This window comes from Anser cygnoides, chromosome 1 (assembly GCF_040182565.1).
Source record: "Anser cygnoides isolate HZ-2024a breed goose chromosome 1, Taihu_goose_T2T_genome, whole genome shotgun sequence".
Classification (NCBI taxonomy): domain Eukaryota; kingdom Metazoa; phylum Chordata; class Aves; order Anseriformes; family Anatidae; genus Anser; species Anser cygnoides.
The window spans coordinates 210,258,219-210,280,352 of NC_089873.1; the positions used below are offsets into that span (position 1 = coordinate 210,258,219).

General features: G+C 50.8%; 1 protein-coding gene across 1 annotated transcript; it reads right to left on the reverse strand.

Moving 5' to 3' along the window:
* Positions 1 to 1,261: 1,261 nt before the first annotated feature.
* MOGAT2 (monoacylglycerol O-acyltransferase 2) lies at positions 1,262 to 20,556 on the reverse strand. Its single transcript, XM_013191238.3, has 6 exons — positions 20,451 to 20,556; positions 13,585 to 13,763; positions 4,279 to 4,483; positions 3,260 to 3,434; positions 2,902 to 3,101; positions 1,262 to 1,427 (listed from the first exon to the last, which is right to left on the reverse strand). The coding sequence occupies exons 1-6, from the start codon at positions 20,542 to 20,544 to the stop codon at positions 1,273 to 1,275; spliced, it is 1,008 nt and encodes a 335-aa protein (XP_013046692.2). The 5' UTR covers positions 20,545 to 20,556; the 3' UTR covers positions 1,262 to 1,272.
* Between the last annotated feature and the right edge of the window lie 1,578 nt (positions 20,557 to 22,134).

A 22,134-nucleotide genomic window follows, 5' to 3' on the forward strand; every position in this document is an offset into this window, starting at 1 on the left:
GGAAGCTCCTCATGGATGGGGAGGAGAGAGGGAGAGGAGGGGAGAGGAGGAAGAAGGTGTTGGTGTAAGGTATAGGGCGATGTAAAGCTGATTTGAGCAGATGGCTTCCTGCCACCTCAAACTTCCACGCTGCAAAATCCCATTAGGTGCGGAGTTTAAGGAAGTTCTGGATATCAAGAAGCAGTGGCTATTTAAAGCCTTGACCACCTGCCAAACGGGGCTTTACGAGCCGCGTTTCCTGTCCCAAATCACTTCTCCCATCTCCTGGCTGTGCTCTCTCCGTAGGAAATGGCCTGGTTTGTGCCACGACGTGCTCGGTGATGGGACGACATGCTCCCATGGTGTCCGAGGCATTCCTATCACGAGGTATCTGGGATTAAATTAATTACATTATAGCATGATTCCTGGAGCCAGGACCGAGAACTGCAAGCAGGGCAAACCCCCTGGAAGAGATTTGCCCTTTATAAAGGTTTTATTTCTTTCGTGCCATAGGGGACGGCCTCATTTTGCTGCAGAGGGTGCCCAGCACCATGCTGGGAGCGTGAGCTTTCGGTGAACTGTAGTGCAGGAGGGGACTAAAGAGCCCAGAGCAGCTGGACAGAAGAGCACCAGGCAGAGAGCGATCATTTGTTGGTCAAAACAAACAATATTAAATAAAAAACACATAACCTAAGCAGAAATTACAGCTCATCTTCTCATTTTTGCGGCCTCTCCCTGAGCAAGGCATTCAGAGAGAGATTCCCACCTGTTATTTGAAGCAATGCCCCAAATTTTTCTCTGAAGTCAGAAAACTGAAAAAAAAAAAAAAAAAAAAAGTTTTATTTTCTAGTAAAGGTCTTTATATCCTTTTAAATATCTTTGAGGAATCGACTTTTTCCAGCACGACGTTTTTCTCAGCTAGGCTGTGAAAATGAAACTTGAACTAAATGCAAAGGAAACAATAATTCATCTCTGCCTGGAAATATCTTCAAAAACTGGCCTGCAAGCCAGGCTGGAAGTGTGACTTTTCTGCTGGGGGGTTCCAGTGGTGCTGGTTTCAAGAGTGCTGGTTCAATAGTGATGGGATTTTGTTTTCTTGTTATCTTCTATGTGTCCTCCAGGGAGAAGAAATGAAAACTCTGCTTCCACGCAAATGCTGGGAAAACCAAGTCCTTCTCCCCATGCTGTATGGCCCACGTGTTACCTGTGACTAAAGGGAGGATGTGAAGTAGTCCCAGAGATGGGGGAAAACTTGGAGCCTGGTCTCCACGACTCCACCTTCGGTGAGGAGCTCTATATAAATTCAAGGTGACTGTCTTCTGGGATGTTATATTTAGCTTTATGCTCCTCAAAGAGCTTGCACAGCTCTTCCAGGTATTTCTGATGGACTCGATCAACTTCTTCCTCAGAGGGCTTGTGCTTCTTCTGCACTGGGATCGGTTTCCCAACTGGAAAGGGAGCACAAAGATTCGGTCAGGTCCCTGTGGGTGCTTTGCATGCCTTAGCCCAAGCTGGGTCCCACCTTTCCAAGGACGCAGTGGGCAGATCGATAAGACCATTCGTGTCTCCTCTGGGAGACAGCACAGCCAAGGGGGTGGGGAGATGGAGGTTCAGCTCCCGGCTCTCCTGGGTCACATCTCTCCTTACCTCAGTTTCCCCATCTGCAAAGTCGGTGGATACTCTCTGTAAAGCTCTTTGGAGTGAACAGTGTTGCATCCCTATACATCCCCTACAGCTATTCCTAATGTCTCAAATACTTTTTTTTTTTTTCCAGAGCAAAACTAAATAATTTGATTGCCAGCACTGGAAGAAACCCATATCTCCCACAGCCACCAGCAGCAGGGGATAGGGAAGGCCCTGAGCTACCTCTCTTGCTCTGTGCTCTTACCCTAATTGTGTTTGCCAAGCGGCAGAGGGCTCCATCATCGGGTAACAGTGCTCCTCATCAGCCTAATGAAGATCCTTTGTGATACTGCTGTAAAACCATTGAGACAATCCAACCCGGTTGTAAAACTATTAGAAGTAATTGCTGGCTGTCAAACCTGATCAGTGGGGTGAGCTCTGACCTCTCCAAACAGCCGCTGTAATTAGGCTGATTCGCGGACCATCAGCAGCGCTGAGGATCCAAGCATAGAGTTATGGAAACCGGGCGGAATTTCATCAAAACCAACAATTTTCTTGAGGTTTGGTATGGTCTCTGGTCAAACCAGCCCTGCTTGTTCATGGGGTTTGTTGCTGGGAGTAGGTTGGGATTTGTGGCTGCACCTGCACTCGGTGCTGAGCAAACCTGCAAACCACGTCGGTGTTGTCCTACTTGTGCTTGTGGAATTGGCTTGGAGGAAGTCCTACCCAACTCTACCACGGGGGTTTGTACCCAGAAGGTGTGCTGGGCCTGGGGTTGGCAAAATATTTGCTCTGACACTTTCTCGGTGCAGTTCAGATGGGCTGGGTTGTGCAGTAAGACCAAGCCTGGGTCCCAGAGCAGTGTATGCAGGGACCCATGTATTATTCTTCCTCTGTGCTATCTCATTTGCTCTGAAGATGCTCCAACACCACTGAACTCGTCACATCATGAAGAAGCTCCAACACCACATTCAGCTGAACTCATCACATCACAGCCTCCAGAGCTGCCCTCAGGCTCAGGTGCTCTTCCCCAGTTACATTTTTAAGATTTTCTTTGTATCTTTTGCTGGGGAATTTTGCTGTCTTAGGGAAACCTTGTCCCAGAACCAGGAGCTTTTTATAAAAAGCTATGTCTAGGGTGGAAAGCCAAGATGGGTGAGCAGTTGGAGATGCTCCATTGCCAACAAATTGCTAGCCCACGGCATCTTGTGCTCTCGGGCATGGTGCCCCAGCTCAACAGGGTGTTGATAGATCCCTGATCCCCCACTTTGGCCAACCTCGTGCTGGGGAGGGACTTACCCACGGTGCAGATGGGCCGGCGGTAGGGGACCAGCCCAAAGCTGTACTGGAAGATGCCTCTTGCATGGAAGAGGGGAAGGGAGATGCCCATGACCTGCTGGAGCCGGTGCTGGATTCGCCGCAGCCAGGAGCCCTTGGGGTTGCTCACTTGGTCGAAGAGGTCGTTCTCCCCGAATGAAAAGGCAGGGACCAGCGGGGTGCTGTGGGGAGACAAACCCAAAATGTGGCCATGAAGATTAACAAAACCCATCCCCAAAACCCTTCACCACCCGCCCAACTCACCAGGAACATCCCAGTGACTGCCCACAGCCCAGAGCATCCCTCCCCAAGCTCCCCCTGACCCCATCCCTTTCATCACCCGTGCTCGATGGCCACGCGGACAAATCCCTTCCTATTTTTCAGCAGCAAGGTGCAGGATCCCGGCCGGGCATCCAGAGCCTCCTGTGCCCCGCCGACAATGATGGTCAGCAGGTTCCCCCCGCCTGGCCTCCGCAGCACGTGGGATGCGCTCTCCTTATCGGAGGACACAAGGCCTGGGAGGCAGAAAGGAAGAAAAAATTAACAACGTGGCTAACTGTGGTTTCCTCCCATTTTTCCCCATTATCCAGCTCCAGAGAGGTGCTCAGTATTTATTTGCACAGTTTTCCTACGCTCCGGTAAATCTCAGCCCAACTCCCCAGAACGGCGCTGGATTCATGCATGGCTCTGCCCCATGAATATGTGATTATTCCTTTGCTGTCTGGCCTACAAGTGAGGAACAGGGGAAAAAAAAAATAGGAAAAAAGTAAACTGAAAACTAGCTGCAGGGAAAATCTGTTTCGGCTTGTTGTCAGATTAAACCGTGTCCCACCCTGAATCCTTCCAGAGTCAGTGAAATGTTGGCTTTAGGTAAAACACACAGGAATTCCAGTGCCTGTTGCTATTTTAAAGTGACATTTGGTGCAGAGTTTGGCCCCCTGATGTTATTTGCTTACAAAAATTAGAAAACTCTAATTCAGAAAGAACAAAACCATGTTGTTTTGGTTAAACAGAAAACATTGTTTAAAAATGTTAAAAAAATCAATAAACGAATAAAATAAAATGGATGTTAAAAAAGACAATAAATTTTCATTTCTTCTTCATTTCTTCCTCTCCTGCTCCGTGGTTCTGCAACACAGCTATTAACTATTAATTAATAGCTATTAACTTGCTATTTAACTTTAGAGAGATTTTGTGTGCCACCTCCAGCACCCACGTCCATGGGTGGGATCAGGTTGGCCATAAATGGAGACAAATTCTTCCCTTGATCATCTCAAGCCTCCCTGGTGCTTTCGCCCTTCACTCCCTCCCCAAAAAATCGCCCGATTCACCCACGCATCACACTGCCGTCCTGCTTACCTCCACCCATCAGGTAGTCCCTGAAGAAGGGGACACGAAACCACAAGGAGAGCATCATCAGGTGCGGGGTGATGCCCGGGAAGACCGTGGAAAACCCCGAGGCCTCTGTGCAGAAATTGAGAAAGGCTCCCACGGCCAGCACCCCGTGGGGGTGAAATCCCATCAGGTAGTTCTGCCTGGGGTCCAGCTCCGCCGTCTTCACCAGCTGGGCACAGGGATGGGCCATGGGTTAGTGCCGTCACCTTGGGGATGGAGCATTGGCTATGGAGAGCAGGCAGCGGGGCTCTCGGGGGGGCCCTGGCACCCACCGTGCCTTCTGCTGGGAAAGGTCAACTGAAAAACTCAATTTTTTTTTTTCCTGCGGTGTATTTCGCTGCCTGTTTTCGTATTTCCCCCCACCTGGTGGCCCAAAATGATTTTTCCAGTGGCACAGTTCTTTAATCATAGACTATTGACTGGGCTTGGAAGGGGCCTTCAATGATCACCTCGCCCAACTTGATGATCTACACTTCCCACTAGATCTGGTTACCCAAAGCCCGTGTTGATTTCATCTGGCCTCGATGATGGTGGGAACCTCTTTTATTTAAAACCTCATCCTGTCCATTTTCCAATAAGGGAAAAAATGTAGAAAGTGTGATGGGGGTGATTATTTCCCCCTACGACCACCACCCCGTGACCAGAACCACCCCAGTAACGATCTTCCCATCCTGAAACATGTCAAGTGATCAGAGGGTGCTTTTGTACATTGTGGGGAGAGACCGCCAGCTCTCACGGAGCTAACAGGGAACAAAATGAGGGATTTATTACCATATGGGAACACCTGCAAGAACCCAGCCTCTTGTGCCTGTGTTAGTAACCCAAAGGAATCGATCTATGGGTCCATCAAAAAGCGACGGATGCCCACGGTTGCTGCAGTTTTTCCAGGAATGGGAAATGCCCGTGCTCGGGCTCCGGGGAAGGGCTGATTGCAGGTGCTGTGCAGCACAGGGTTGGCCCCTGGGGGCTGGCTGAGCGGCAATCCAAAATACTCGGCCACTTGAAAGTGTTTTTGGAAACCGGGAAGGAGAATGGGTGGCACAGCTGGAGAGAGGGTGATTAAACAGAGACGAGGGACAAGCAGGGTTTGGACTTGCTGGGACCCGCCTGGAGGGGAAGGACTGGTGTGACACCCCTCCTGCTGGTGCTGTGGGTGCTGAGGCTGCCCCTTTTACAGAGCCATCAGGAACATCCAGACAGCCCCAAGCACTCAGGCGCAACCAGAAACAAACCTCGGTGTGCTTCACCCCGCCAACCCTTCGAGTGCCCCGCTCCCATCCGCGGGCAGGTTGCAGCTAATGGTGCGTGCGCTTTCGTGGCAGAGCGTGGCTGAGAGTCACGAGGGTCTGTTTTTAACCTTTTCACATCACGGCCAATTTCCCACCTGTCCTAGAGCACTGTTGACTGTCTGCCTGTGCCTGCTCCTAATGAGGGGAGCGAGCAAACAACGGTGCCTGGGTGCGGAGGTGGGCAGAGGGGGGCTGCGGTGCTGAGCCCCCGCCACGATGCGCTCGTTTTTTGAGTGATTTCAGCTCGCTTCAGTGCTTCCTGCACTCATCGCTGGCCTCCTGCCTTTCATCCCCGTGTGATTTAGAAGCAGGGAAAGAGAAATGAGGAGAGGAGAGGAGAGGAGAGGAGAGGAGAGGAGAGGAGAGGAGAGGAGAGGAGAGGAGAGGAGAGGAGAGGAGAGGAGAGGAGAGGAGAGGAGGAGAGGAGAGGAGAGGAGAGGAGAGGAGAGGAGAGGAGAGGAGAGGAGAGGAGAGGAGAGAGAGAGGAGAGGAGAGGAGAGGAGAGGAGAGGAGAGGAGAGGAGAGGAGAGGAGAGGAGAGGAGAGGAGAGGAGAGGAGAGGAGAGGAGAGGAGAGGAGAGGAGAGGAGAGGAGAGGAGAGGAGAGGAGAGGAGAGGAGAGGAGAGGAGAGGAGAGGAGAGGAGAGGAGAGGAGAGGAGAGGAGAGGAGAGGAGAGGAGAGGAGAGGAGAGGAGAGGAGAGGAGAGGAGAGGAGAGGAGAGGAGAGGAGAGGAGAGGAGAGGAGAGGAGAGGAGAGGAGAGGAGAGGAGAGGAGAGGAGAGGAGAGGAGAGGAGAGGAGAGGAGAGGAGAGGAGAGGAGAGGAGAGGAGAGGAGAGGGAGGCTATGTCCTGGGACTGCAGCCATGCTCCAGTTTATGGGGGTGACAGCACCGTAGGTTTTAAAACCATTTTTCAAACCAGCAGCCAGTGAGGCTTACAGGAGGAATTGCTTTTGCTACATGTAACCAAGCAGTTCCTTCCCAGCTCTATTTCTGGGTGCTCATATTTCCTCTTGATGCTTTCCATTGCGATCACCCTGTGATGTATTTTATCTGTGGCAGTGCATACCTATTTTCAGCTGCCAGATTTTTCATCTTTCTCTGCATTACCATATTATTTTATTTTATTTTATTTTTCATTATTTTAACTTTTTAAGGTATTTATGGCCACAAACAAAGCTAAAAGCAAGCCCAGCTGTTTTAATGATGCTCCTGGATAGCACGTCTGCTTCTGATATGTGAATCTTTGCATCCCTAGTGGCCTCAATGCCAGTAAATCTGTATCCCTACCAACCATAGCTTTGGGCCATTAGAACCACCCATGTGTTATGGGGCTTGAACCTAATCCACGTATCCAGCTCCCTGCTCTAAGCCGCAGGCAATAGGAGGGTAGGAGCCTGGTTGCTCAAGGTTGATGGATCTGGTCGATGTTTCTGCAGCAGCACTGCCCACGCCTGAGTGGCTTTGCTGAATTAATTGCCTCTTCCAGCTTTGTAAACTGGAGGGGAGAGAAGGTCCCCGTCCTTGTCACAGCGTCTGCTCCTGGTTTGGGCCAGAGCTTACTGAGAAACCAAGGAGCTTGCACAAGGTCAGAAAGGAAACCTGTCGCAGAGAAGAGACCTGGGCAATGTCCCTTAAGCCATAGGTCAGTCCCCTGAATGGTAAACCACCCTTCTGGAAACTCTTTAACACAGTAACTCAATCCTCCCACTTGGTTTTTCCCTCTGTTTGTTCACTCCTTCCCCTCCTCCTGCCAGAGGTCACGCACAACAGGCTGCTCCCTCTCCTCCAGCGAAGTTAATACCTGACACCACACGGCCCACATTTTGTCTGTTCTGGCCCCAAAATGCTTAACTGGGCTGCCTGGGGGCTGCAGGGCTGGGGTTGAGGTGCAGAGGGGCGGCACTCTCCTCCTCCTCCTCCTGGCTCCTGTCACTTCTGCACCCGCCGGATGGCACCTGCTGCCCCGGGCTTTCTGGGTGAGTTGAGCCTTTAATCATTGCCAAAGGACTCGAGGGTGCAGCCAAGCCGGTCTGTGTGCAAACATCTAAGGGAGACGAGATCTTGGCCCGGAGTTTTCTTAGTAGGGCGAGACCAGTTTCTGATCCCAGCGGTGTCTGATGGGTGCCAAGCTAACGCGTATGACCCGTGGCCTGAAGGCAAAGAACTGCCGTTGGCTTTTAGTGGTGGGCTTGGGAGGTTTGGATGCAGGGCAGAAAGCCTTCTGGATCCCAGATCTGCGGTTATCTTGGCCCTCCCAACTCAAACTTTAATTTGAATTTGAAGGATGGGGTCTACTTTAGCCTTCCTCATGGATAAACGCTTTGATAGCTGCAATTGTTCATTGCTCCCAGTGACTTCTTGGTAGCAGACCCTCCCCTTACTCTCTCTACACAAATGCGGGTCCAAGACGTCAGCAAAACCCTGCCCCAGATCCCCCAGCTCCTGCAGAGGAGTGCTGAGATCTGCCCCACATGCCATCCTCAGCCACGTTAGGGGACTGCACGCGCAGAACTTCAGCTCTGATAAGAGACCACGTAGCGGTGAGGATCTCAGGCATACTTAATTTTAAACTGGATTAGTTAAACCGCATTAACATCCCTAGTAGATGCTCTTAGCTGGAATTAAAGTGGCCTTCATTTGGTATTTGGTTTGGATTTTTAATTCATTTTGGAGGGGAATTAAGCTAATTGGAATTAGGGCTTCTGAGTGACTGTATCAGCACAGGAGTTCAGCGCTGGTCTGACGAGGATGCTTTAATTTACCCCTCGAGATGTGGCTGGGGGTTTTTGGGTGTCACCTGTGGCCTGGACTGTTTTGCTCCAAATGCAGAAAAGCAGGAAGCTGGTGTGAAAATATAACCCTCCCTGAGCCCAGAGGTTTACACCAGCGTGTCCTGGGGACAGAGCAATTTCCAGCCCCAAAGCCAGCCTTGTCTGTAGGGTTGGAGGGAGCCAGAAGCGGTTAAGTGGGGAATTAGAAGGAGCCAGGCTGCGATGAGCATGGGTGCTTGCAGATATTGCAGAGTTGCTATTGTATTTTTATCACCCCCTGACCCCAAACTCCACTTTCAATGATGTTATATCCATTAATCAATTTGCTCTTGAGCAGGGTAAACTGCTCAGTTTTACCCTAAGCAAATCCTCAGGTCCCTTGTTGTCCACCAAGCACCTCCAAAGAGCATCTCCCACAGGAGGAGGCATGCAGCCAGTGTCTCTGCAGGATGAAACCACTGGAGGAACAAAAAGGAGGAATTACACCAAGAAGAGAGGTGGGCAGGTCACCCAGGGGTGGGAGACCAAAGGAAGGGTGAATGAGTACTGCCAGCAGCTCCCCGGGCAAACGGGGTTCGGGTCCTGGCAATGGAGGGGGTCTGAGAGGGATAACTGGAGAAAAAGGTGGCTCTGGGCACTGGGGTTTTCTCCAGGAGCTGCAATACCAGAGACACTTGAGGGCAGAGAGGAGAGCGCCAAGTCATGGGACGGAGAAGCTCTTCAGCAAAGGGGAGAGAGGTGGCTCAGGGTCACTTGGCTGTGCGCTGTGTTTGCCTTCTTTTCTCCTCTATCCAACAGAAGGAAGCCAAATGAATAGCCACGAGTACTAAAAATCAGAAATTATATTTAACGTCACGGGCCACGACGCAAGATCCCCAGTTACACATAGTACCGTGCTCCCAGGAAAAGAAAGAGAACGTTCCTGGCAAGCCCTGGTTCATGGGGGCTTGGACCTCTCCCACCCTGCAACGCCTCCTACGTACCCAGAACCGCAACGCACCCCAATAACCCCAGTCACGGTTTATGCAATTGTGAGAATGAATGAGCTAAGGGATGGAACCATCCCAAATCAGAGCTCCTAGGGGGCTGCAAAGTCTCCAGTGATGCGTTTTATTTCCGCAAACAACAAGAAAAAGAAAGCCAACGAGTGGCCAAGCACAACGGCAGAAGTTGAGGCTCTGCCAGATGCTGTGGATAACCAGGTCCAGCTGGCACTTAGACTGACCACAGTCGGTCAGAAATCTCCTCTGGCTCCCCACGAGGGGAAAACAGTGCTGTGAAGTCCACAGGGACCTTCTCCACACAGCAGGATCCTCTCAGGTTGCCCCAAATAAAGCTGCTAAGATGGAGCCTGCCAGGGTTGCTGTAAATGATGACAGCACACGAAGACGAGATTTGTCCCTCTAAGTCCTCCCCTTCTGCACATCCCTGGTGCTTCTCAGAGGAGGTTACCAAAGAGCTTACTTATTCTGGCTGGAGGGGTTGGGGCTGGGGAGAAGAAACAGTGAAGATGTGTGATTTCTTGGCCATACGATGAAGGAATTTGTTCTTACTTCAGCACTGGGTGTATTCTTCATGATAAAGGGGCCACAATGACAACAGATGCTCCTTCTGGTGGAGAAGGAGATGTGCAAATGGAGATAAGGGTTTGGGCAGAGACCTGGCAGTGGCAGACACATTACTGACTGCTGGTTGAACACAGCACAGGTAGGGTCATCCACGGTATCCAAAATCTTTCTGGAGGCACCATCAACCCCTAGCAGGCATCACCGGATACCTGCTCAACCACACACTGCCTGGAGAGATTCATTTTGGGATATTTTCCCCACTTCTAAGACCCAGCTGAGCTCAACATGTATTGCAGGCATATCATGTGGTTATGTGAAAAAAAAAAAAAAAAAAAAAAAAAAAGACTAGAACAGGGTTGGAATATTGGAATACAGGGGGATGAAGCAGAAATAACCTTTCTGGAAAAGGTCTTGGGCACCCCCCTGGATTCTCCATGCTTTTTTTTTTTTTTTTCTCACCTGCCTTTTAAAATCACCCAAACTCATTCGGGTCCTGTCTGACCCTACAATTGCCAATCCCCTAACTAAGATAGGCTGAGCTCCAAGGAGCAAAACCGAGCAGCAAAGTGTTTTTTCTGCACAGCTAGGATCAGCAGAGGGTGCTCCTCGCCCGCGCTCGCAGCCTGCACGCTCCTGCGTGGCAGATGCTTGCTGCAGCAAAGTGCGAATTCACTCTGCCTTAATCCCCAGAAAACAGATGCTCATCCCAACCTCTCTTCGCTTCTGCAGCCGTAAACATGCCCTGAGATCCTGTAAAAACAGGGTTTAAATCCCCTTCTTGACATACCAGAGCGCAGAGCGGCACAGGCAGCTCTTGCTGCCTCCCCACCTCCAAACCCTGACACTTGACCACGCTGTTTGCAGCAGGGATCCGGGAGGATTAGGAGCCACGTTTAATCTTCCCAGAATACCTAATCCTCCAGGGCTGAACGAACTCAATCTACGCACAAACGCAGCCCGCGGTGCTGGGTGCCCACCCCATCCAGGCCCCCCAAATCCCGCTTCCCAATTTATCCCCATTCTTGATGGTTTTTTTTTGGCAGGGGGGAGAGTATGGGTGGGTGTGCTCAGACCGAGCTCAGCTCCTTGTGAGAGCAGCATATGGGATGGAAAAGCAAGGTTTCTTTACAGTACTTAATTTCCACGCTGCTAGGAGCAAATCAGACCATCTCTGAGGTATGAGATGAAATGTGTGCCACACAAGGAAAAAAGCACATTTGGGGTTTTCAGGTGGGTAAAAAAAGATAGGAGGTGGGGTGTGAAACAAGGCAAGTTTCCCACTGTGTTTTTTTGGACCCCCTCTGACTTCTCCTATACCTGCAAGGACAAAGGTTCCTCCAACCGTCCCTGGGGGTGTTCAAGGAAAGGTCGGACGTGGCGCTTAGGGACATGGTTTGGTGGGTGACATTGGTGGTAGGGGGGTGGTTGGACCAGATGATCTTGGAGGACTTTTCCAACCCTAATGATTCTGGGATTCTATGAAACCCTGCCTGTCTGCACCCCAGGACCAGCGAGCTGCAGCCAAAACCAGTAGCCATGCTCCCTCTGCTGGTCTTTCCTCCTGGCAGTGCCACCCAGGGAGGGAAGGACAGACGGACAGTCCAGGGTGATGCTCAGTAGAGGCTGTACACAGCCAGAAGAGGTGTCTCTGGGTTCAGGTGGCAGCGATGTGTTAGCAGAGAGGTTGGTCTGACACTGCTCAAACTGAGGCTTATGGCCAGAAACAGATGACAGAATATATATTGCGTATAGCCACGTGGATAGCTCGCAGCAATTCTAACCTTGAAATAATTACTTGGGAACCCATTTGGTGTTTCCTACTAAATGCTGCAATGCACTACCTGTCCCTTATGGTAAAACCCACCAGGAGCTCTCCTGGTGTGGGTTCCCATTCCTCCCCAGGAGACTCTGATCTACTTTTTGGGGGGCTTGCCTTGCAGCTCAGCCAGAAATACTTAAATCACTGCAAAAGCTCCTGATAAGAGCCCTGGACAAGGGCCTGGAGAAGTCTTGCTAGCATTTGCCAGCTTCCAGTACAAAATTAAATCATCTCCAACAGTGGGGAGAGAGGGTGATGGTCCAGTTAAACCCAGCACATCTATTTCTACCAGTTGTACCGCAATCTGGTGAGAGGCAATCCCAGTTTGCACACTACCACTAACTGGACACAGTCACAGCCAGCACTGCCTTTTGCTTCTTCACCTTCACCACCCTAAGAGGCATATCAGGATGGGATGAAAATTAAAATGAGGGGAGTGGAATAAAGGAGAAATCAAAAAGCTCTGATTTTCCTGGTGCAACATTTGATTTTGGAGTATTCTGGAGGTGGTTCCTCCAGAACCGAGTGGTGTTTCCACTCTGATGACAAGGAGCAATGTTTTCTGGGACACACCGTCTGTGCAACAGGGTTGTGGTGTGGCAAAGCCCACATTTTACCTGCAGCACTGGGCTCAGTATTGTACTGAGTTGTGGCTTGCAAAATGGGGTTATACGACATCAGAAGTTACACTTTAGGCACCATTATTTTGGGGGCAGATGTGCCCAAGTGAGCTGTTATAATACAAATTTGCATTGCATCTATTCAGAAATGGTAAGAGAGATCCAGACAGACCCCATCTATTCTTTTTTGTTGTTGTTGTTGTTCAGCTCTGATTTCTGCCCTGAATAAATCTCCTTGCTTTCAGGGCTTGCTTTATCATGTGTCTTTCAAGAAAGGGCAGTAGCAGCAGCAGTCCAGTCCAAGCATTTTAGAGGATATGCACTAAAAGATGCCTTCCAGAGAAGGATTCCCTGTGCAGCAAGTCACAAGTTGCAAGGGAAATGTGGGCATTGGACAATGCTGACTTTGACACTCAACTGCAATGTTTCCTTAAAGGAATCATCTTGTAAATTCCCAGAGCGAAGCGCAGCTTGATCTACCCTAAAAACTCTCTCTATTGCATGACCCATGGATGCTGCTGTTGCTTTGCTCAGATATGCACCGACCTGTGATGGCTCTGAGGCAGGACTTCATCATGGTCCACGCATTCATGTCATGCCGAGGGGAAACTAAATAAAGACTGAGGGCAAAAGCCTGCCACGTGCACTAAGGTAAGTCAGGAAATGTCATGAAAGCCCCTCTCAGGGGAATGGCATCTCTGTGACATGGCCCAGGACACCTCTGCTTTGCCCATCCAGCCTCTTCTCCAGTGGAGAAGGCTGACCTTGCAGGGAGATGCAACCTCTTAGGCTTTGATCAAAAGCCTAAGAAAAAAAAAATCCAAAACTTTTTGACCAAAGCTTTTTGGTCGAAATTTATCTTTGCATCCACTGGGTAAATGCTGGGCAGCCAAAAGTGCAGGTGAATTGCAATATATCATGGGAAATGGGCCAGGGGAGATGTCCCTATCAGCTAGAATGCAGCAAGGTTAAATGGGTGTGTAAAAGGTGATTAAAGGATGTGATCGGGATGATATTGGGTCATGCAGTCATTCGGAGAGCTGGGAGGACAAGTTTTGCCTCCCGCCTTCATCACTGACCTCCTCCGTGTGCCACAGGGGATACCCCCCAGACCCACCTCCAAGCACAAAGGATGTCCTGAGGCTGGCCCTTAGAGGTTGGTCCCCAAAATCCCTAAAAGCCAAAGGGCTTGGCGGCGCTTACCGTGACGGGGAAGTAGTCCCTCATGTATCTCCAGACGACGCTGTTCCGTAAGAGCTGGATCCGTCTCCCTCCTCTGCTGGGTGCGTCCCTGTCCGTGAGCCACCACGCGGCATAGAGGGCACTGAGCAGCCAAAACCTCGTGAACAAGAGGCCGATGAAGAGAGCTATGCAGCACTGTGCTGGGAGGAAAGAGAGAAAAGCAGCAGTGAGTCGGGGGGCTGAGTTAGGTGGGAATGGTTAGAATTGGTTCTCCTGAAGGGACTTGGTCTGTTTGGCCCATGCATGAAGCCCAAGCTTGAGCTGGGCTCAGTGCTGGATTATTTTATCAGTGTAAGGCACCTTTGATGCAAGGAGGTGGTTTTTCTTCTTTTACTGTCTGCCCCAGGAATTGCAGAGCAGCTTAACCCCAGTCCTTGAAGAGCCATCTATTTCTCCAAATTTCTCCATCTATTTCCCCCTCTTCCCTCCAGACTGATGGACCTCTGTCTGCAGAAGGTCTTGTAGATCCCATCTCCGTTCCTTTGCTCCAACCTCTGCCTTATTAACGCCCATGTTTTACCCCAATGCTCCTGTTAACACCCCTGGATGGCACCTGGCATTTTGCTATGGCAGCAAACCAGGGCACTATGTCCTGTCTGCACAGCCCCGACCACTTTGTCCTGAGCCATGGTTTTCTCATTTTGAATTACTGTCCACGATTATTTTATTTTTATCTTCCCATGCGTAAGAGTTTACATTTTATTGATTTTTTTTCTTATTGATTCTGGACATTTTCCTCCACTTCTTGGGTTCACTTTAAGCCCTAATCTTGGCCTGCAGAGGATTTTCAGTCCTTTCAGCTTGGTGTCATCACAGATTCTATAAGCATGCTCTACTTCATTCCCCAAGTCATTAATGACTTGGGACTTTCCCAAGTCATTAAAGACCTTCCTGAGTTGCTTCCAGTCAGTGCTCAGCGTTGTCCTCTACCTCCTGCCTCCCTCTCGCCCTGCGTTTTGGCAGGGGAACAAGAGAAGAAAAGTCTGTGTGCCAACAAGCATCGCTTGGCATATCAAATACCACCCGAGCCCAGCACTGTGTGTCTGCGCAGAAACTGGGAAGCACTGGTGGCCACCGGGTAAAGCAGATACCCTACAAAGTGCCTGGGAAATAGCAGAGCTGTGTCCTCTCCATCAGCCCCCCGTGGAAGCCTTGGTGGCCCTGTTCTTTAGGGTGCTGTCAGGGAAGGGAAAGACTGAGCTAAAAACCACATTCGCCTTCCCCAGCTCATAGGTTACACCGTGGGTGGTGGCTTCTGTGGTTTTTTCTACCAGAGAAGAGGTATATGATGCTATATATTGAGTCCTCCTTTTAATTCCTGATTGCTTTTACTATAAAGGGACCAAGGGATGAGCCTTGATGCAGTTTTCTCTCTCAAAAAAAATGTGTTTTTCTATGATGCTGTCCCTGATGCCTGACCTCTTTCAGGTTTTGGGAGCATTTCACGTGTTCTCATCGGAAGAGAATATCTTGATAAGGATAAGTAGATTTGGTCTGCAGTCTATTTTTGTCGTAAGTCACCCTGATCCCGGAGCTTTGTGTGTTCAAACAAATAAACGCCACTTTTTTAAAGTGCTGGCATGATGGCACTGATTTCTACTGGGGAAAAAAAATATATATATATATATTAAAAAAAAAAAAAAAAAGGAATAATCTAACAGGATCCTAAACCTTCTTAAAGCTGAATTGGGATTTTATTGTCCTCATGCAGGCAGAAGCACTGCGGGGAGCAGTGTTTGAACGGGAAGGCAAGGCAGGCACCTGGGTGCAGAGCATGGGGAAGCACTGCAGAGCTCTGCACAGTTCCTCAAAGCTCCAGGTCGGGACAAACTGCTGCTACTGGTGCCACTCCTCTGAAATGCCCCAGCCACAATCTTTATAACTCTCAAGGAAAACAGCATCCAACATGAAAGGAAGCTCCAAGGTCCAGACGACACACAAGCACTGCTCGGGGAGGTTGCAGGTTGTACTGCACCTACCGGCCAGGTCATCACGTCTGCTGCAAAGCTGTGCAATGCCTGATTCTCCTTTTATCACGCCGTGCAAAGCTCAAGGTATGCCCTGCAAGGTGGAGGAGTGGCTCCCGTCCAGATCCATGCACTTATCATCCAAGTTCGGCTCTATCTTGCAATATACAGTAATTTGTTTCTCCCTCAATTCATTTGTGATGCAATGTTTTTTGGCAGGGCGGAATTTGCACGCGGTGACCTTCACTCAATATTAAGTGCTTGTAAAATCTGATGGCGTTTTGCTTGCTGCAAGAGAAGCACCCATTCCTGTGCCAGCACGGCCCTGACTTGCTAACAGACACCCGTGTGTCCTGTCCTCAAACTCTTCAACACAAGCAGAGCATTCCCGATCCACAAGGCACTGAAAAATAACATCCCACAGGAGAAAGGGCCAAATCCTGTGACTATTTAAGTAAAGGGCTAGAGGGAAGGATCGTGCTGCAGGACCGAGATTTATGTATGTTCCTGCAGACCCCCAGACTTTCCTGAATCAAGGAAGATGAGGAAAGCCAAGGGTTCCTTGCCTGCCCTTCCCTCGACCAGCAACCACTTCAGAGCTGCGCAGATGACAGCCGTATTTTCCTTGGCATCTGCTTTCCTACAAACAACTGTCATTTTCTGGGCTCCCTGCCAGGCGTACACTTTAAAGGATGTAACGAACACGGCATTAGGCCCTTGGCCAGGGAACCTCAGCAGATATCTCCCTTCTGGGGCCAAACTGCAGCCGACGTACAACCCGCTGTGCCCACGCAGCAGTCCAAAAAGGGCTGTCAGGTCTCAGAAAAGCTTCTGGAAGTGATGGCAGCCTGCGTCATGATGGGGATGGGGAGAAACCTCCAAGTCCCCAGTTCATTTGAAACCAGTCTTTGGGCCCCATCGGGTGCTAGGGCTCTGAAGAGCCAAGGACCCAGCAAGGATGGGGACTGCAGGTGCCTCAGGCACACACGTGGCAGTGGGATGTGGTTATAACATTGCCTTTACATTATTCTTTAAGGGAAAGGGAGGGGAATATTATTTCCAGTATTCGGCCATAGCATCCCTACAATACCCACCTCTCTGTCCCATAGCCCCCTTGTTTCCCAGCCCCAAGCTCCCATCTTTCAGGCCATGTTGGCACAACCAGGAGGAATGAGCAGGTTTGGGGGTGTGGGGCCAGGTAAGCGATGCTGGATCAGACAGACCTGATCCTCGTCTCCTCCTTCTGCAGGTCTGGACTTTTCATGGGAAGCCTGCCACGCACAGCAAACTGTGCTAAAAAAGAGTGTTCTGTACAAATATTGCCCCGTGGAGACCCAGACCTGGCAGGGTATGGAAATGGCTTATGTCTTTATGAGACCTTTCGAGGAAGGTATCATCACGGGTCTGAGGGCACTGTGTCCTTGCAATCACATCAGTTCGGTTATCTGGAAACGGCCAGATAATCCCAGGCTGGGCTGAGACTCTCTGCAGCCCTACCTGCACTACCGTGGAGAGCAAGGAGACACCCCTTCAACCTAAAACCAAAGGGCCCTTGGCAAGGACAGCTCCATGCAGACCCTAAACCTCACATTTTCTGTTCAGGCCAGGTGCCAGGAGGTTTCTCTGCCCTTGTCCATGGTGAGGTGCGTGGACACTTTGTTGTCCAGGACCTGGCACCTTGCACCTCCATGGCCAGAGGGGAGCCAGCAAAGAGAAGGTACATCCACATGGATGTGATGGCCTTCTTGGTTCCCCTCACAGGCTGGGCACTTTTCTGGGAAGGTTTTCCTCGAAGAAAGGGACCTCCTGACGGAAAAAATGAAGTGCTGGGTGGTGGGCATCCTGGGTTAAGTAGCTTTAATGTGAGCTGCAAGTCCCTCTCTGGAGGGAAACGGGAACCAGACGAGGATGCTCTGCAGGGTTTATCTGCTGAGCAGATGGGTACAGAGGTTTCAGGATGCATCTCCAAAGGGAGATGAGGTGCTACAGAGATGGAAAAAAACACTTGTCTGGGCAACCACTGCTGCTGGCTTGGCAGAGGGGTGAACCCTGCTGCACCAAAACCATGGGCATACCACATACAACACACATACGTGCCATGGGCTCCATGTGAGCCCTGAGCTATAAGCACACAAAAGAATTTTTCGGCCAAGTCGACACAGGGACCACGTCCTATCAAAGAGCTGCTGGGCCCAGCATTGCTGCTCACCCAGAATTTGCTCATTCAGCCTCAAATAAGGGGAACAGCAGCCTTCGGAAAGAGATTTTGGGCATTGCAGCAGCCCTAGAGCAGGTCAGACTCACGCTGCAGTTGCCAGGAGGATTTGCAAGATGCACGTTGTGGTCCTCAGTGCCAGTCTAGAGCTCTCAGCACAGACGAGCTGAGGCTGTGGGCTACTCTCAGCCACCAAGGGGCTGACTCACGCTGGCACTGCACGCCCTTTGAGCCAGCCTCGCAGACTGGAAGGGTTCAAGGGCTGGGTGTGCTGTGCTGGCTCCAGAAAGACAGCGGGCACAGGACTCCTGCCCCTGCCAGGGGCTGGTTAGCGTGGCCTCGGCCACGAGTTCTTCCATGTGGTGTGTCTGGAAAGGTGCCCGTGGCCAAGCATGAGAGAGGCTGGGGGAAGTGTTGGAGCAAATTGATGATTTCAGTGCCCTGCAGAAGCTTAGCCCCATCGCCTTAGGAGGTGGCACTGGTCTGTGCTGGGAGGGGAAAGCAGGGAAGGCAAAGGGGTCCCTACCCCACACCCTACACCCATTCTTGCACCATGAAATCCCCTTCCAGCAACCATCAGCATCCAAATTAAGCACAGTAGAGGAGGAATGAGCCCCTTGTGGGGATGAATTTGCACAGCCATGGCAACAGCAGCCTGCGGTGCTGCAGCCGAAGGGCGATCTCCAGCCAAAGGGCTGCAGAAATGTCGGGCAGCAGGCGGCTGTGTGTTTTTGAGAGCCCTTTTCTGGCAGCAGAAGGAAGCATGGCACTGCCTCAGCAAGAGAGGAGCAGCTGGTGGTCCTGCGTTGCTCGAGGAGGGGCTGGTCTCTGTGCCTGGGTGTTAAAAGACCTCCAAGACCATCTGGTCCAACCGTTCCCCTACCACCACTGTCATCCACTAAACCATGTCCCTAAGCACCACATCTTCACCTGGAGCAAGCCGTGTTTCCCTGCAGGAGGCAGAGCCCATGTTTTGAGCAGCTCCACGTTACCCTCTGACCACAGAGGGTTTCTCCTTTCTGCCCATCTTCTGGCTTTCAGCTGGCTCCAGCAGTCATCTCCATCACTGAAAAGTCAAATGCAAGCCTGCTCCTGGTACTAAGGAGGGGCAAACCTAAGAAGCAAGTTGTTTTGCTGGAAAATAACCATTAATACTCCTTAAGCCCTGGCTGCATCCATGCTGGAACACAGGGACAGGTTTCTACATCCCTTAACATCACGGCCACATCTCCACTACCTCCCATCCCTGCCAGGCACCATGGAAGGAAACCTGGGGACAGGGGCAGGGAGAGAGCCAGAGTGCACCCCAAAATGTCCCCGGTCTGGTTGGTCAGGTCCGGGGCTTCATGTTCTTTTCCAGATCTCTCCCAACATCCACATCTCCTCCTGCAAGGCCGTCTCCAGTGTAGAATCTGGCAAAGTGCCGCTCAGTAGGGGCCAAGCCTGTGCCACGAGGCAGGCAAACAGCCACACCATCTGGACCAGTATGGCCCAGTGCTCCAGTCCACCAGACACTGGTGCAGAGGTAGCCATTCAGCCCCAGGTCTGTAGAAGAGTTTCGATGGAGCCATCTTAGAAACTTAACGAGGCTCTAAAGCATAACCTGTGCTGTCTTCATTTCGGAGATGCTTGCATGCCAGTACAATTATAAACCCAAAGTTCTGCTGCCACTGTGTGTTGGGAGTGCCCAACAACTGTCCTGCTGTGATAAAGCAGAGGGCTTTACACAGACTCCATCTGAAATTATGAAGCCAACTGGCATGATGATGACAAACTCTGGGAAGCCACCTCATAGCCTGGCTCCTGATCACCCTGGATGGTTTTCACCCTCTAATTATCTGGCTTTGTCTCTCCCATCTTCTCATTTCCTTAGGCACATGGTTTAGTAGGTAATACTGGTGGTAGGGGGACGGTTGGACAAGAAGGTCTTAGAGGTCTTTTCCAACCTTACTGATTCTGTGATTGCTTGGTCCATCCTATCCATAACTTCACATCTCTCATTTCCAACAGCAACTGATGCTCTTCACACATCAGTGAGTTTGTCAGGGGCCCAGGTTGCTGCTGTGTTTCCTCTCCAACCTGCCTGGGTTTTCCCCAAAAACTGCCCTTTTGGGGTGGGCAGCAGGGTCTGTACAAAGTGGGGTTTCAGTTCCCAGGCTTGCAAAGCAGAGTCCCCATGTTCTTCCCATTGCACCACCCCACAGGCAGAGGAATGTCATTTCTCATGACTAATGTCATTTCTCATGACTAATGCTGAGCGGGGCAGCACCTTAGACCAGGATAACATTAAACCCAAGGAGCAGGAGAAGCTGAAACCCCCACAAGGATGCATGAGACCTGAAGATATGCCCAAGCACAGACACGCAGCCTGGGGCCACCATGCTGTGATCGGTGGTGGGAAGAGACAAAAACGAGGAGGAGAAAGGAGATGCTTTGGTAAGATGGAGCCACCCATGCTGCAAGACAGAGGCACGTGTGTGCAGCCTCTGCTGCTAGCCACTTGTCCTAACATGGCTTGCAAATCACTCAGGCTCCCTAAATGCCCCTCTAATGCCCCTCTCCTTCAATCCCAGACCTTCAGTCTTCTTGGGTTGGGGAAAAAGCTGCTCTGGTTTCTCGGAGAGGGAAAAGGAGCTGCCTCTTACCTAGACCCAGGAAGCTGAAGACCCACTGGACCACCGACACGGTCTGAAGCCTTCTCTGCAAAGGCAGAGAGAGCGGAGCAAACTTGATCTTCATCTTGGCTCTGCGTGTGCGCCTCAGAAGGAGAAGGAAGCTCGGCAAGTGGCGAATGCAAAGTGCAAAGTCGCCCGTCAATATTTACCCAGTCTTACAGTATAGGGGGTTGTGCAATGTGCAGTGGCACGGGGAGGAGAGGGACAGTGCTGGGAGGTGTCACCGGCTTTGTGCCAATGTGAAAGTCACCACGTGGTTAGACGGTGAGGGTTTCAAGCTTTCCCCACCCAAATCTAGGAGTTAAACTCCCGTCAGGACAGAATTCTGCCTTCATGTGCCTGTCACCTTCAAATTTCACAATATTTAGGTGCTTCCAGAGAACATTGGGCACTTGTGCATGTGAGCCAGGCATGACCACACGTGCTTTCTTGTCCCCTCGCCTACAAGACCCCCGTGCATGGCAGGTGGGGACAAGAAGAAGGGCCAAGAAAGGGCAGGGCACTTGTATTTGCTGATGATATGAAGCTGAAGGGACCACGTGCAAGTCTCCTCCAGCACTACAGCTTTGGAAAAGGAAAATTCAACCACCCTTCTTGCTGAAGCAACTGCAGGAGAGAGCAGGAGAGAGATGTAAGGAAGGAGACTGTGGGAGCAGTGTTGGCTGAGGTGGGAGGAAAAAGGCTTTTCTGAGGAGTGGCTTTATGATTCAAAATATGTAATGTGTAGATAAAGCTCAAGGCTGTGCCTGCTGGGCGTGCAAAGGGCTGGGTGGGTTTCTGTGTGAGCCATGGAGGTGTGCAAACAGCGCATGGGTGTTTCACTGGGGCGCACAAGCAGGCTCACACCTCTGCCAGAGGATGGATGGAGGGAGGGATGGATGGATGGATGGATGGACGGACGGATGGACGGATGGACGGATGGATGGATTGGATGGATGGATGGATGGAGAGATAGAGGGATGGAGGGATGAATGGAGGCATGGGTGGGTGGATGGAGTGGTGGGTGGGATGATAATGGGGTGGGTGGATGAATGAGTGGGGGATTGGGGGTGTGGAAGGGTGGATGGATGGGTGTTTGGGTGGATGGATGAGGCAGACAAGTGTCCACATGCATCCTTGCATATCTTTACATGGATGAATGAGAAAGGAAACGCAGCCTCGTTTTTGCATTTCTGCCTCTAAGCAGGTGCACGGGCTGCACCTTTGACACGACACATGCATCAAATTCCACCCTGCAATTTTCTGCGTGGACAATTTTCAGAAATTTGGGGAAAAAAAGAGTCCTTGCAGAACTCACAAGCCACTCAGGTAAACAAAGAAATCATCTCATGGGAGGCCCAAGAAAACCAAGGGTCTTGTTGTAACCAGGATACAGAGTAATACAGCTAACAGACTGAATTAAACAATAAGCTGATCTGCTACGAAAGCACCGGCGCACATACAAAGGCGTTGCCTGCTTGTCTAAGGGGCATTTCAAATCCCCAAGCTCACCGTGCCCAAGAATTACAGAACAAAAGTAAAAACAACCCTTGGCAAAAGTAAATCAGAGGTGCTAGCTGAAAAGTAATCCTCCCCTTTGTCAGGCCCTAGGAACATGCCAAGCTATAAGGAATTTACAGCTTTTAGACTCCGTTTTCTGTAGTCAATACAAACC